This window comes from Antennarius striatus, chromosome 14, assembly GCF_040054535.1.
Source record: "Antennarius striatus isolate MH-2024 chromosome 14, ASM4005453v1, whole genome shotgun sequence".
Lineage (NCBI taxonomy): Eukaryota > Metazoa > Chordata > Actinopteri > Lophiiformes > Antennariidae > Antennarius > Antennarius striatus.
The window spans coordinates 12362796-12376449 of record NC_090789.1 but is presented as its reverse complement, the minus strand read 5'-3'; the positions used below and the strand labels follow the sequence as shown (position 1 = coordinate 12376449).

The 13654-nt window shown below is 42.1% G+C and overlaps 1 protein-coding gene across 3 annotated transcripts in view; it reads left to right on the top strand.

The window, feature by feature from the left end:
• hivep3a (HIVEP zinc finger 3a) overlaps positions 1-13654 on the top strand; it is a 34964-nt gene that overhangs the window by 18990 nt on the left and 2320 nt on the right. For 2 of the 3 annotated variants that reach the window (XM_068333413.1, XM_068333414.1), the window contains exons 2-6: positions 1286-5514; positions 6299-6474; positions 10545-10714; positions 10803-10868; positions 12211-12773. In XM_068333413.1, the coding sequence (XP_068189514.1) occupies positions 1654-5514; positions 6299-6474; positions 10545-10714; positions 10803-10868; positions 12211-12773 (4836 nt within the window). In that variant the 5' untranslated portion in view covers positions 1286-1653. The remainder of the gene's footprint in view (positions 1-1285; positions 5515-6298; positions 6475-10544; positions 10715-10802; positions 10869-12210; positions 12774-13654) is intronic. The other variant, XM_068333415.1, reaches the window with a different exon arrangement.

Sequence of the window (13654 nt, the reverse complement as noted above, 5' to 3'; positions counted from 1 at the left end):
TTTTCAGTAAGACCAAGTCTCTGACTCTCTTCCAAAAGCTATGACTCCATTTACTCTACCTGTCTGGCCTACACTTACCACTTACTAGTCTGACTGCAGGAGATTTAGGACATCTGAACAATATTCAGAATCGTATCGATATAATGACCATACTGGATATGGTATTATTTATTTCAGTAAAGACAAGAAATGTTGGCTTAATATTCATCAAATACTGAGAAGTATTCTCCTCCCACAAGTTCAACTAAAGATGGCTATCAACCTGTTATCGTTCATTTGGATATAATCCAGCAGCTTTAGCGTCTTCCGCCAGAATGTGGGTGTAGAAACCAGCTGGTCAATGCGTGGGAAGCCTTGTTTACTGTTTCAGTTTGCTGGCACAAAAAACAGTGAAATTTGTTACAGTATCTCTACTGAGTCACCCTGTCAATGCATGAACTACATTAATTCGGGTTGGCCTTTTGATCCTTTATCTAAAATCAAAGCTAGTCAGATAGAATTACCTGTTTCCTGTGCTATGTAGCAATGAAACAGGTGTAGTCATCTACATGTGCACTTATGTGTCAGTAGTTTTTATTGTGGCGCGGTCTGATAATCATGGTTTTGAAGTAAGCATGTTTTAATACTGCATGAAAAAAACAATTACTTCAAGCAAGTTGAAACATCCACCCCAGTTCATGTGCAACAGCCTCACGATTAATTTCAGAATTATTTAGTATGCAAGTAAAACGGTTAATAAATATAATTAAAACTAAAATGTTCACCAATATTTCTTTTGATTTGTCCTGCAGCAGAAAGTTTGACTAATTTTATCTGCATAAGAGGAATATGTAATGTAACGCAATATAATTACAGTGCCTTGCGAAAGTATTGGCCCCCCAAAAACTTGTTGACAACATGTGAGATGCAATTGGGAAGTGGAACTAAATTTATTCAACATTTTAACAGTTTTTTAAATTATTTATGTGTGTGTATATATATATATATATATATATATATATATATATATATAGATATAGATATAGATATAGATATAGATATATATATCTATATATCTATATATATATCTATAGCATATATTTTTATACAGAGATATTACATAAACCCTTTCATTTAGAAAGTATTCAACAGCAACGAGAATCTGCTGTATGGTATGACACATACAGTGATTATGTAACAGTTTAAACATAAATATCCACATTTGGCAGGCAGGGGGCCAGGCTATTATCTGCATCTCCGAGCTGAATTGTGTGCACCATTCTTCATAAATTGTTTGTCTTCACAGATCTCCATGGTGAGAAGAAAGCAGTATCTTGTATTCAACCAAGTCAACTGAGAATCAATCTGTGTTGCAGCAAGCTTTGCTTCACAATGGGATACTTAAGGTCATCATGGAAAGGGAATTCTTCCACAGTGCATGGCATACCACACCTGCCATGTTCTACATTTTATGGCACCATCCTCTTGTTAAGTCATACAGTTTAAGGAAGACAAGTAAAAACTATGTGGTCTGACAGTCATCTTAAGTGGACGTAACTTGGTAGACTTCCCTCACATTAAAGCCATTATCCAGTTAATGATTTGGCTTGAACTCTGTAGCCTGGCACAGGCAGACAAAGCCCTCCCATCTACCTGAGGGTCTTCTTCCATTTTATGGAGGCCTTGCACAGTTGCCTGACGACTGGGGAGCAGTCTGGAGGTCAAGAGCTTTTCCAACCAGAGTCTCATTGCCAAGGCCTACCGCCTGAGTCTCCCTCACAGCCCCATCAACAACAGCAAGCCGGTTCCCTGAAGCCCCATGGCACTTTGCAGCAGGCCAAACAGTCCAAAAGACAACATCCTGAACGTAAACGGCTCAGGCAGCAGCGACAGAACATTGACTCAGATACTGCTGTGGAAACCAAACATGAGGCAACTACTGCAAGAAAAGAAACCACAGCTTCTAGTTTGTCCCCAGGAGTCCCATGTTCATCAGCAGGTGGCCCTACTGAGACCAAACCAGAAACACACGAGGGCACTCCAAAACAGAAACGTGAGCGTAAGCCCCAGAGACCAGGCAAATATGTCTGCACTTATTGTGGTCGTGCTTGTGCAAAACCTAGTGTCCTACAAAAACATATTCGCTCTCACACAGGAGAAAGGCCATATCCATGTGCCCCCTGTGGCTTTTCTTTTAAGACCAAGAGTAACCTATATAAACACCGCAAATCTCATACACACAGGGTGAAGGCAGGTCTGGCACTTGGGGAACCACGATCTGTAGAAGAGCAAGTCACTGAGTCAGAAGATGAGACCAAACACTTATCATCAGCATCGTCCAATTCACAAAGACAACGTAGCGTGGTTTCAATCAAGAGTTGTGAAACAGACAGGGCCAAAGATTGTACTGGAGGAAACAGTGACTCCTATGCAGTGAAAAAGAGACTGGCCCTACGTCTTAGCAGAGGAAAACATGGTTCTCAAGACTCATCAGATGAAAAGGCCTCATCTTTAATTTTAGGGAGTAAAGGCAGCACAGAATCTGGTTATTTCTCTCGCTCTGAAAGTACTGAACAGTCACAGGACAGTCCTAACAACACAAGTGCCAAAAGCTACGCAGAGATCATCCTAGGGAAGTATGGCCGTCTCGGACACCTACGACGGATGCCTCGGCACCACAACCAGCAGCCCTCTGGTGAGGAGGACAAAAGCATACCATTCACAGTCCCCAAGAAGCAGGTCATTGACCATATCACCAAACTCATCACTATCAACGAGGCAGTGGTGGACACCAGTAAGATTGACAGTGTAAAACCAAGACGATTTTCATTATCCAGAAAGAATAGTTCAGAGTCTCAGAAGAGTTCATCTACGAAAGAACAACTAGTTCAAAGCCCTAAAGCTGGAGATCTGGGATATAAAACCAGTGGCTCTATTACCATGGGAGTTCCATGTGAAAAGTTTCATCATCCATCTTTAAGTATGGAGCAGCCACCTGACCAACCATCAGCCACCCTGGTGAGAAGTCACTCGATGCCAACTGCACAAGTAAGTTCATCTGACATCTCAAGTTGTGACACCAGTAAATTCCGCCCCAGTCAATCTTTTGATGAACGAAAGCCTTCCGAAAGACAAGCATCTCGTCGTTATGGGATGTTAAGACGGCAGCCAGCTATTGAAATCCCAATTTGTTCTGAAATTGGAAAAGAGGAACATGAGGGTTCTCATTCATTTTGTCCTGACATCTTGACCACCATGCCTGACCACAAGCAAAATCCACAAAAGCAATATGAATGTGAGGCTTGTGGGATTGGATGCAAAGATTGGGAAGGTTATAAGAGACACAAGGAAAGTCTGTGCTTCATACATCAACCCAGAAATGAGATGGTAATTAGTCAAATGGACTGCTCACAGTTAATTATCCAATCAGCCAGAGCCAGAGTTTCAGCAATGCGCAAGAGAAGGAAAGAGGATAGCTTTGAATTTGATGACACCACTTCTTCTTCCTTACCCTCTCCTGGCCTTGTTTCAGGACACTGTAAAGATGACAGCAATGCTGTGTATGAAAGTCCCAGAAGACCTACACCACAAACCTGTTCGGTTATTCAACATACTAGTTCATTTGAAAAACAAGAATCCTTGTGCAATGAGAATAAAAGTCCTGAAGCAACAAAAAACTCTGCTTCTCCTGAAGAATATCAACTCCTGCCTCCGAAACAACACAAAGAGTCAACAAAATTAGCTAACCGAAAACTGGTCCGCCAGCATAATGTGCAGGTTCCAGAAATACTGGTCACAGAGGACTCAAACACCAGCACAGGGATCTCAATAGAGGCTAACCCCAAAGCAAAACTTTCAGAAAAATCTGATGAATTTCAATGGCCACAGAGAAGTCCCTCTTTATCCCAGCTTCCTATTGAAAAGCTTCCTCCAAAAAAGAAGCGTTTACGTCTAGCTGAGGCTGCCCAGTCTTCAGGGGAATCCAGTTTCGACTCAATGTCATTGCCCCACAGCCCGAGTCAGGATAGCAATGCATCTTACGCATCTAGCCGCTCCACATCCTTTGAGGAGTCAAATAGACCAGACATGGAGATAGCAACATTAACACCGTTGAGAAAATCAAGAGCCTCTGACATGTTGACAGTGCCTGGCATGCACCAACATAGAGAGATGAGACGATCTGCATCTGAACAGGCACCTCATGATCCACTACCAAGTGTCCTAGTGACTGAGACTCGCAGCAAGTCTTTTGACTACAGTTGCATGTCCCCTGAGCGCACTGCAGCTGGCTGGAAGGAAAGACGAAAATGTCTCCTTATGAGACACACAGCTGTCAGAGATCCAGATGAAGAAGAAGAAAAACAGGGTAACTTACCAAGTCGTAGCCCCGAACATGTCAAACCTAGCACATCTTCTCGGGGAAGCCCAACTTCTGTGTACTGCAGTCAGTCCTCTACTTCTCCTTTGTCAGGTGAGACGCTCTTGTCCAATCCAGTCAAATTACAATCTAAAGAGATCCTTGCTCAGTGGAATCTCAGTCAAAATATTCTGTTGACAAGCAGCACCGAACTGTCTCTTTCTCACTGCACAGCTGCAGAAACCGTGACAGAAGAGACCTCACACATCCCTACCGGGCAGTCCACTCCTCAGGTATCACAGCCCTATCCTATACATGGACCATCAGGGGCAGCCAGAGCACGATACCTTCCCGTGTCTACAGGACTGAAACTAGAGATTCCTTTAATACATGATGATTATCCAACAGTTAGAGTAAATCGCTCCCTCCATTCTGTCCCTCAAATCAGTTCCAGTCAGGAATTACTAACGCCCGTCACATCTCCTGCAGTAGCAGTTCGTCTACAAACTGACACACTCACCTTAGGATGCGCGATATACACTACATTATCTCAAGTCACCTCCCCCACACCCGAGGAGAAGATTGATTCTGTTTCAGAAAGCATAAGTGCCCCAATACCTGAATACAGACACGATGGGGACTTGAGTCCAAACTTTCAATTATGGTCTGGTGATGGCTTGAGGATATCTAGTTCAGGGGGCAACAAGCGTGTGCTTTCTCCTTCAAACAGTATAGAGATTCACCCTGAGTCACAACAGCAACAGAAAAGAGTAAAAGAAGGAGAGGAGAGAGAAGGGGCTTGTGTTGATAAGGCATCTGTGGTCACATGCTGTCAGGAAGTAAAAGGGGAGTCATGTCTACCTAGCAATTGCTCTCCCAACAAGCACGCTGGATCATCCTTCCCCAGCCTTCTGTCCAGCACCTCTAATAGTTGGTGCTATTTGAATTACATTAAACCAAGCCCTTCTGCTCTAGATGAACAGAAGCCCTCAGTGTATTCAGCATGGTCTACGAGTGGCTATGACCCCAACCCACCTGGCCTCTCCAGCAAAACAGCTTTATCTCTGCTGCAATGTAAACAGAGGCTTGGTCCCGCCATCTACACTATATCCCCCATGACAGAGAGAATACCTGAATCAGTGGCGCCAGAGGACAGAAGAAGATCATGCCTTGCTGAGGTAAACGCAACACAAACCACTGATCACATGTGTCTGTAAATTTATAGAATTCCACTGTATTTTAATTGATCATCACACAGAAATTTCCAGGCATGTCCTTTAGTAGACCAACCAAAATCTAGTAGTCTGACATAGGGTATATTACACACAATAAAGGGTGTGAGTAATATTTTAAATGGATATAGAAGATTTTCAGCTGCATGGCACCACTTAATGTGACTTCATGTGTCTCACTTTCAGACCAAGTACATTACTTTGTTTTTAAAGCAAATAGTGCCTTCACAATTTAAGAGGGAACATCTAATTATCAAGGCATTGCATCAAAACCTTCACTTTGCCACATGTCTGGAAATAAATACACAAATTGCACCTCTTAGCCACTGACAAAATGCACTCTATATATGTACATATACTGTATATTTTACTAAAGTGTCAGCTGCCAAATACTCTCAATAATGGAAAATAAAACAAAATGGACCGGACTCAAGTTAAATTGAACCATGCAGTGAAGGCACGCAATGAAAATGGCATTATTGATCCAGGGAATGACATGCTCTTCATTTTTTGGAAGCAACCCTCCAATTATTTAGATATCTCTCAATTCTTTTAATTGTTTCAGTCCCTGAAAAATGCAGGAAAGGTACTAAATTTAACTAATTTAACATATATTTATACATAAAAGAAATGCTATCACACACATCGTTCAATGAGAATTCCCAATTTTGTCTCCCTGGGCATGCTGGAGCAGGGTTGGTGAATTTGCCCATCTCTTTTTTGAGTGTAGGTTTCCAACAGTCCGTCTTACTGCAAAGACCATGAAGGAAGCAAGAAGGCACAACATCCAGCTGTCAGCAACAAATTAAACCAGGAAAAAGAGAGGGAGGAAGACAAAATGACGGAGGAAGAACAGTTGGGTTCCATAAATAAGCATTGTCCAGAAGTTTGGATCTCTGACAGAAGGTGAGTTTGATCACAATACTGTGAAAGATGCATAGGAATATGTATTGCTGACGTCTATATTTACATCATTAAATGTGATGTACCCCATTATTTACAGTATTGTAAGTAATGGGGTACCTTGCCCCCAAAATCTCCACCTGTGGTTCGGCACTGAAGAGATCTGCCCCCTCTGTAACACCATCAATGCTAGCGTGTGGCATATCCTCTCAGGCTGCAAGACGGCGCTGTCCCAAGGCCGCTATAGATGGCGGCACGACGCTGTCCTGAAGAAGCTGGCAGAGGTTGCCGAGTCATGCAGACGGGAAGCGAACAGTCCTCTTGGTGGAACTCACTGTCCCATGGGAGGAGGGTCTAGAAGCTGCACACGAGAGGAAAAGGGCAAAGTATTCAGACCTGGCTGCTGAGTGCAGGGAGGCAGGCTGGAATGCCACAATCTGCCCAGTTGAGGTGGGGTGCAGGGGCTTTGTGGGCTCCTCAACTCTCGCCTGCTCAGAGATCTGGGGTGCACAGGAGCTGGTCACCGGAGAGCGTTAAGGGAGCTGGCGGAGGAGGCAAAGAAGGGCAGCTTCTGGCTGTGGCTGCGGAGGAAGGATAGGAGTTGGGGACCGAGTAACACCTAGGGCATCAGTGGGGTTGGCAGGGAGAATTCCCAGCCATCACTCCGCCACCGGGAGATGTCCTGGGGTTAAAGGAGCGAAACATCAATGACCGGTGGTCCCCAGCTGATGACCCAGTTAGGTCCAAGGTGTTCAGGGTGCACAAGCATCCCAAAGGCGCCGGAGGAGGCGCGTCAGGCAGAAATGCCCGGCAGGAATATCACCAATCCTGTACATCCAACTTGCGGGCTTGCATCACATATTGTGGTATGTTGTAGAAAATATTGTCTGTCCGCCATGCTGGAAAGGCCAAGGGTTGGCTGTGTGCACCAGTAAAGCCCATCTGTTGACACACTGAAGCTGGGGAACCACCTAGCTTATTTTACGAAAGCAGAGATTAATTTATACCAAACAGCTCAGCCTTACACATGGAGCACATCATGTGTCATTGTCTGCCACTGCCACCAATGGAATTCGAATTGGTTGTGAAAAGTTATCTCAAGACACTTTCCAGGTAGAGGAGAGAATGACCTGAACTGAGCTTGTCCCACATGAAGACACTCTCTGATGATGGAGGACAAAAAAATGACTTCCTTTTAACAGGCAGAAACCTTGAGCAAATCCTGACCATTTATTGGCGAGACACACAGAGAGAGAGAGAGAGAGAGAGAGAGAGAGAGAGAGAGAGAGAGAGAGAGAGAGAGAGAGAGAGAGAGAGAGAGAGAGAGAGAGAGAGAGAGAGAGAGAGAGAGAGAAATGAAAAAATAAAATGAAATACACACTGTATACTTAAAAAAAGAATTAGAATGACTGAGAGACAATGACAAAGGGAGAGACAGTCAAGAAAAAAGACAGAGAGACAAAACAGGGAGGGTGAGAGAGTGACAGAGAAATGAGGGAGAGTAGGGAGAGAAAAAAAGTCAGAGAGAACAAGAGCAGAAAGAACATTATGCATTTACAATATATCCAGTGGTCCGTGATATGTGGAGGAAGCTACTGATGAAGCTGCTGATTAGACCTGCCATACAGGAAATACTGAAACTACAGAAGCTAATGCTAGCTGTGATGATAACAGTTGAGATGATTATGTTTAGCAGGAAGTGACGGTCACAGGTCCGGGTTCTGTAACTCAATGGACATAAGGAACTGGAGACTGAGACAGATGGAAAGAGAACAGAAGGAGAGAACAAAAAACTACAGAGAATAGAAGTAGTTAGGGACATGTACTGTATTTGTAGAATGTGAATATAGAGAGGAGGATGGAGAGGGAGGAGTTCAGTCGTCATTGGAGGTTGCCCCAGCATTATAGATCTATGATAACACAGCTATTGGATGGACTTCCTACAGTATATGCTTTATCAAAAAATCTTCAGTTTACCTTTGAATATGGACATGGTGTCTGCCTCGAACTGAATCATGGAGCTGATTCCACAGTAAAAAGAGTTTGATAGCTGAAAGCTCTGCCCCTCAGATTTTTTTGGAACCATAAGCAAACCTGCACTTTGGAACTGCAGATTTCCAGTGCATCAATATGGCACAATAAGCTCCTCAATATGTTGGGGCCTGGCTAATAAGGGCTTCAAATGATTACAAAATACACATGTACATGTATATACTGTATATTGTCAGTAGAGGGATCCTGGCATACTGAGTGGGATTGAACAAGATCTATTCCAGAATAATCCAAATCTCATGAAATAGAAATATTAGACAAATCAAATGAAATTAGTTGTGGAAATTAAAAATCCCTTCCTTCTTATTGTTATCTAGCTGAAACAAACATATAGATATGTCAGTGGAAACTCAAACAGGACTTTTAAAGTAACAAGATGCTATTGATGATATTTATACTGTATGATATTTTGTCTTTAGATTTGGAGAACCAGGAAGGGATTAAAAATGTTAGAAACACATTTAATAGATGGTATATTGAAAGTCAAGTGAAATATTAGACAAATTTGTGGAGGCAAGAAGCCAGGTTAAAATCAATATACTATGAAGCTGCCAAATTCTGGGAGGGCAGCTTGAAAAGAAAATGTGTGAAATAGGTTAATTACATTACAGGTGGCAGGTCACCTGCAATTAAATATGTATATTTGCCTTAATTTTTAACAACCCTGACTAAATAAACTTAATGTCAAGTAGCACTATCATGTCAAGTAAAACAAGCACAGAATTTTATCTTAGTTGCATAAAATGAAAATAGATGACTAGGGCCCTCCTACACAGAATTACACCCTCATGACAGGCTTAGCATGCTTTAGGATCACCTAAGAATTCTAATGATATCCTGATTGTACTTTTTAAAAATCTTTTATCTCTAACCCCAGGTGCAGGTTGGGATTGCAGCATAAGGCACACCACTAACCAAAAAATTATTTTGCAGGACATTAATTATTTCTTATTTTCTATATCAACAGATTGTAAGTGATGAAACTGTTGTCTATCAGAAAGCAGCCATTTAATAAATGTAACAAAAAACTACAGTATGCAAGCCATTGAGGCACTGATGTCTTCTTGTGTTTTTCTAGAGTGAGGTTAAGTCATACAAGCTAAGTACTTCTCATACCCATCAGAAATAAATAAATACTGCTGTGGTGCAGGACAGTGCAGAGAGGTCCCATCTGTGTGTCTGTTTCTGGTTTGGGAGTGTGTCTGTTAACAAATCCCTGTGGTGACTCAATTTGACGCTCATCACAGCTTTCCTAAAAGAGTGAGTCATCATGCCTCACGCCTGCTCGCTTCTCTGTCTGCTCAGTCTGTCTGAGGGACAAAATGGCAAAACTAAGGTATCAGCGCAGCTGAATACTGTTGTTTTTTTTCTGCTGGCATGATGTAAAGGTGTAGTGTCCTGGCAGCGTTCATTAACATGGACATTTTTTCAAGATTTACTTTATCATTTGTTATACCTGCAGAATTCATCAAGTCAAGAAACCTGCTGGAGAAAAACAGCCAATCAGGAAAGTTTCATGTGTATTTGCAGCAAAAGCTGAACCAGGGTTTCCTTCCCTCCCAGGCCTGTTTCTACTGGCTGTAGCAAACCCCAGACCTAGGACCACATTGTAGGCTACCCCATGTTTGTAATCAGAGGTGGCGTGAGCTGTGAATGGGTTATAAGTCAATGGGGGGAGGAGGAGGGTCTGGTTTTGGCTTATGAAAGCTGCTCTGTTGCAAGTGAAGTGGGTGCCTCGCTGAGGGACCTTCAGCATACACGGAGGGGTGGAACCCAGGCCCAGCTGCCACAGTATGAGCTCACTGTGTAGGAGAGGCCAAACAGATAGCACACTCACATTGGGTAAATACAGGCACTAAAGAGCTGCTTACAGGTGCTGAAGGCCTGCAGCCTGTCAGGCAGGTCCGGTTTCACTTTTATTGATGTTACTATTATCTCTAGAGGAGTAGCATCAATAGACAACTGACAGGGAAACACTCCTAGGATGAAACTAAAGTCTCTTGCTCTTTTCCCAACTACAGATCAAATGAGAAGTTTGCGATCAGGAGCAATGAAGGTGTAGGGAAGAGCCAATGCAAGGATTGTGGATTCCAATTCAAGAATACTAGTGTACAGCAAAAATGCATCCAAGGATTTACAGAATTACCAGAACATAACTGCAAAGGCTTTGCGGTTTCTTTCATGGCCAAAGGTAAATACTGACAATGAAAAATACGCATGGAGTTTTGTTGATTTCTAGACATTCAGAGTACCCTCATTCTTTCTTTTATATTTTACAGAAAGTCTCACCGAGGACCTGGGATCACAAAGAACAGAAACCTGTTACCCACACGGAACAGATCATGGTACGTTCCAGTCAGCTACCAGACCAACAATGTTTAAAATATGCATACTTCCCTAAAGCCATTGACTACGCTAGCTGCTGCTTGTAGCAAGTGACGGTGAAAACATTGTCACCATGGTTAAGTTCTAACCTTACAGCTGAAAGTTGAACCACAGGAATTTTCCTCCTTTAACACCTTAAATTAATAAGTTCAAACACTAGACTATGAACTTATCCTACTCATTAAAACGTTATCTTGTTGATTAAAGTTTGACGTTTCATATTTGTTCAAATGGAAATGCAAACAGAGGTTCACAGTTCAGTATATCAAGATCTTTGGCGTGCAAGATGGAAGATATGCGGTAGAAGTTTTGCCAGGGGAAACAAGGGAGAGGCTCCCACGTTACACCCAGGGATGAAATGCACTGGCTGGGAGCAGCTGGCCACATCACAGCCCCTTAATGCCGAAACGGCTCCTTATTCTGATGCTAAAATGCTCAGTTACATCGCTTGACAGGCTAGAAAAATTCATAATAATTTCATTAGTTCATAATAAGTCATTGTTGCTTCATACAGTATATGATTTCCCAGTCTCACTCAAAAAAACTGAACAGTTTTGTGGAAAACTTGATGGAAGGATGGGATCAAAGAACTCCTAGAATTTTCTATCTTTGTGTCCAGCTAAACTACCTAACATTGCAAGATAAGGCTTTTTGGAACATTTTTGTACATCACATTTACAGTAAATTAAAAAAAAAAAAAAGACTTGAAACTTGGTGGAAGATTGGGGCATGTGCCAGAGCAGAAATTCTCAAATTGTGATAAAGTGATAAAGAAAGGATGAAGAAAGAAAGGTGAACTTTTTGTTTGGTCAACAGAATCCTTACTTGCATATCTTGTTGGAATTTGGAGTGAGATTAAAAAGAATTACCAGGATTACCCTTAAACTTCTTGACAATTATCATGAAACTTTTTTAGGGTTGGGTAGGTTGTTAGGAAGGACCTGTTCAGTATCAAACTGACTCCAGATGATGTGGCATATCCTTTCAAATTTTGCATTACTTCCGTCTTGGATGAAGTATGTCTGTCATCCCTCTAGTCAAACTTAAATTGTGGTGTTTCGTTCCCGTGGGGAAAAAAAATTATATGTTGATACAGAAAAGCAGTGCAGTGCAGAAAAAATCACCACAATGCTGGAAATGTATAATACGCAAAATCTTTTAAGGGAAACCACCATGTGTTGAAAAATATGGAGCCTTTGTTTGTCTGTCTGGCCTTGTACAACTGAATTGTCTCAGCTAAACAAAGGATTCTTAGATAAACAGAAAGCAATAAGCAAATGTTGGTTTTTTTCCCTGTCCTAGGAGTTTGCAAAGAACCTTCAATCCAATCAGATAAAGAGAAAGATCATCAGTGCTCTGATCAAGGGAAAAGTGGGCGTGATGGGGATGCAAAGGTCAAGGAGGGTAGTGACTTAGACAGCAGATCCAAGGCGCCTGAAAGCGCTAACAGTACCACCCATGATAGCAAGTCTCTGCCCGGAGAGCAGCTGGTGGAGCCTGAGCTCACCCACTCCACCCAACCTCCCCCTAAGGATCTTGGCCAGAAGAGCTCAGCCAGCCTCAGGAGGGCCCTGTTTGCTCGCAGACGCCTGGACGCTTCAGTGTCTTCAGGTGCAGGGCCAAGTCCTCCATCCTTTATTCCACCAACGGGGCAGTCTCCACCTCATTGCTCATCACCTAGACCACGCCAGCCTCCGGTTGCCAAATCCAGCTCTGATGTCACCACCTCCGCTCTGAGACCAGTCTCTCCTAGTCAAGGTGTTTCTCCTATAATAGTCCCGTCCCATGGATCTGAATCCTCTGAGCCCTCTGCTCAGCAACACACCTGTCTTCACCTGAGAAACCAACCATCTACAGCAAGACTAGTAAGTACTTTGTGGCATTAATTTCTATAATTAAGTTTTTTGGGGTTTTTTAAATTCTGTCATGATATCTGTTTTTTGTCATGTGTGTATAATTAATACTGGTCAGAAAGTGGCATTTGTTCAAACCTCATACACCTGTGACTTTACCCTGCAGTTTTTAAATACATTTTGGCACTTGTGTGGCTTAGCTAAATCCCAGTAAGTCAACACCCAGAGCAAATATAGATAGACAGTTATATAGGGAGTTATTTTAAAGTCGCACATTTATTGGAAAAAGATCGAAAGGCCAAACCTCTTGTTTAATATATCTCAACCTGTTCTTGCAGCTTCGAACCTTAAAATAATGTAGCATAGCTTGTTTTTTGGGGTAACCGCTGATAAAACGAGAGGCAGGCGATCATTAAATACCAGTTTGAACCACATTCTGGCAACGTTCACACTTTGGATGAATATCTCAGTTCACCAGGACAAAATTTTAAAAAACCTGACTTCTCCAAACATGTGGTTATGGAATGGTTTACCTTCATGACTTCCTCCTCACACTATTATAGGTCTCATGTGATTCACATTCTTTGCAGGGTTGTTTGTCACATCTGTACCTTATTTAGTAAGAGCTGCCATTTTTATATACCAAATATTTGATGTACAGTGTTTATTTATGAGCTTCTGTAGACCTGAATTTATAATTTCATCTGTACCAAATCAGCCTTTCTTAGCACTATGATTCACTATTATTTTTAAAATCAATAAGTCTCTAAAAGAGGAATATTCTATCAGATATTTTGTTCCCTAGCCCTTATAAATTCATTTCCAATGTAAAATCTTTTCCCAAACCTTTATCACTTTTCTCTAATAAGCCAAATGTATCAAAAATGTTTGAC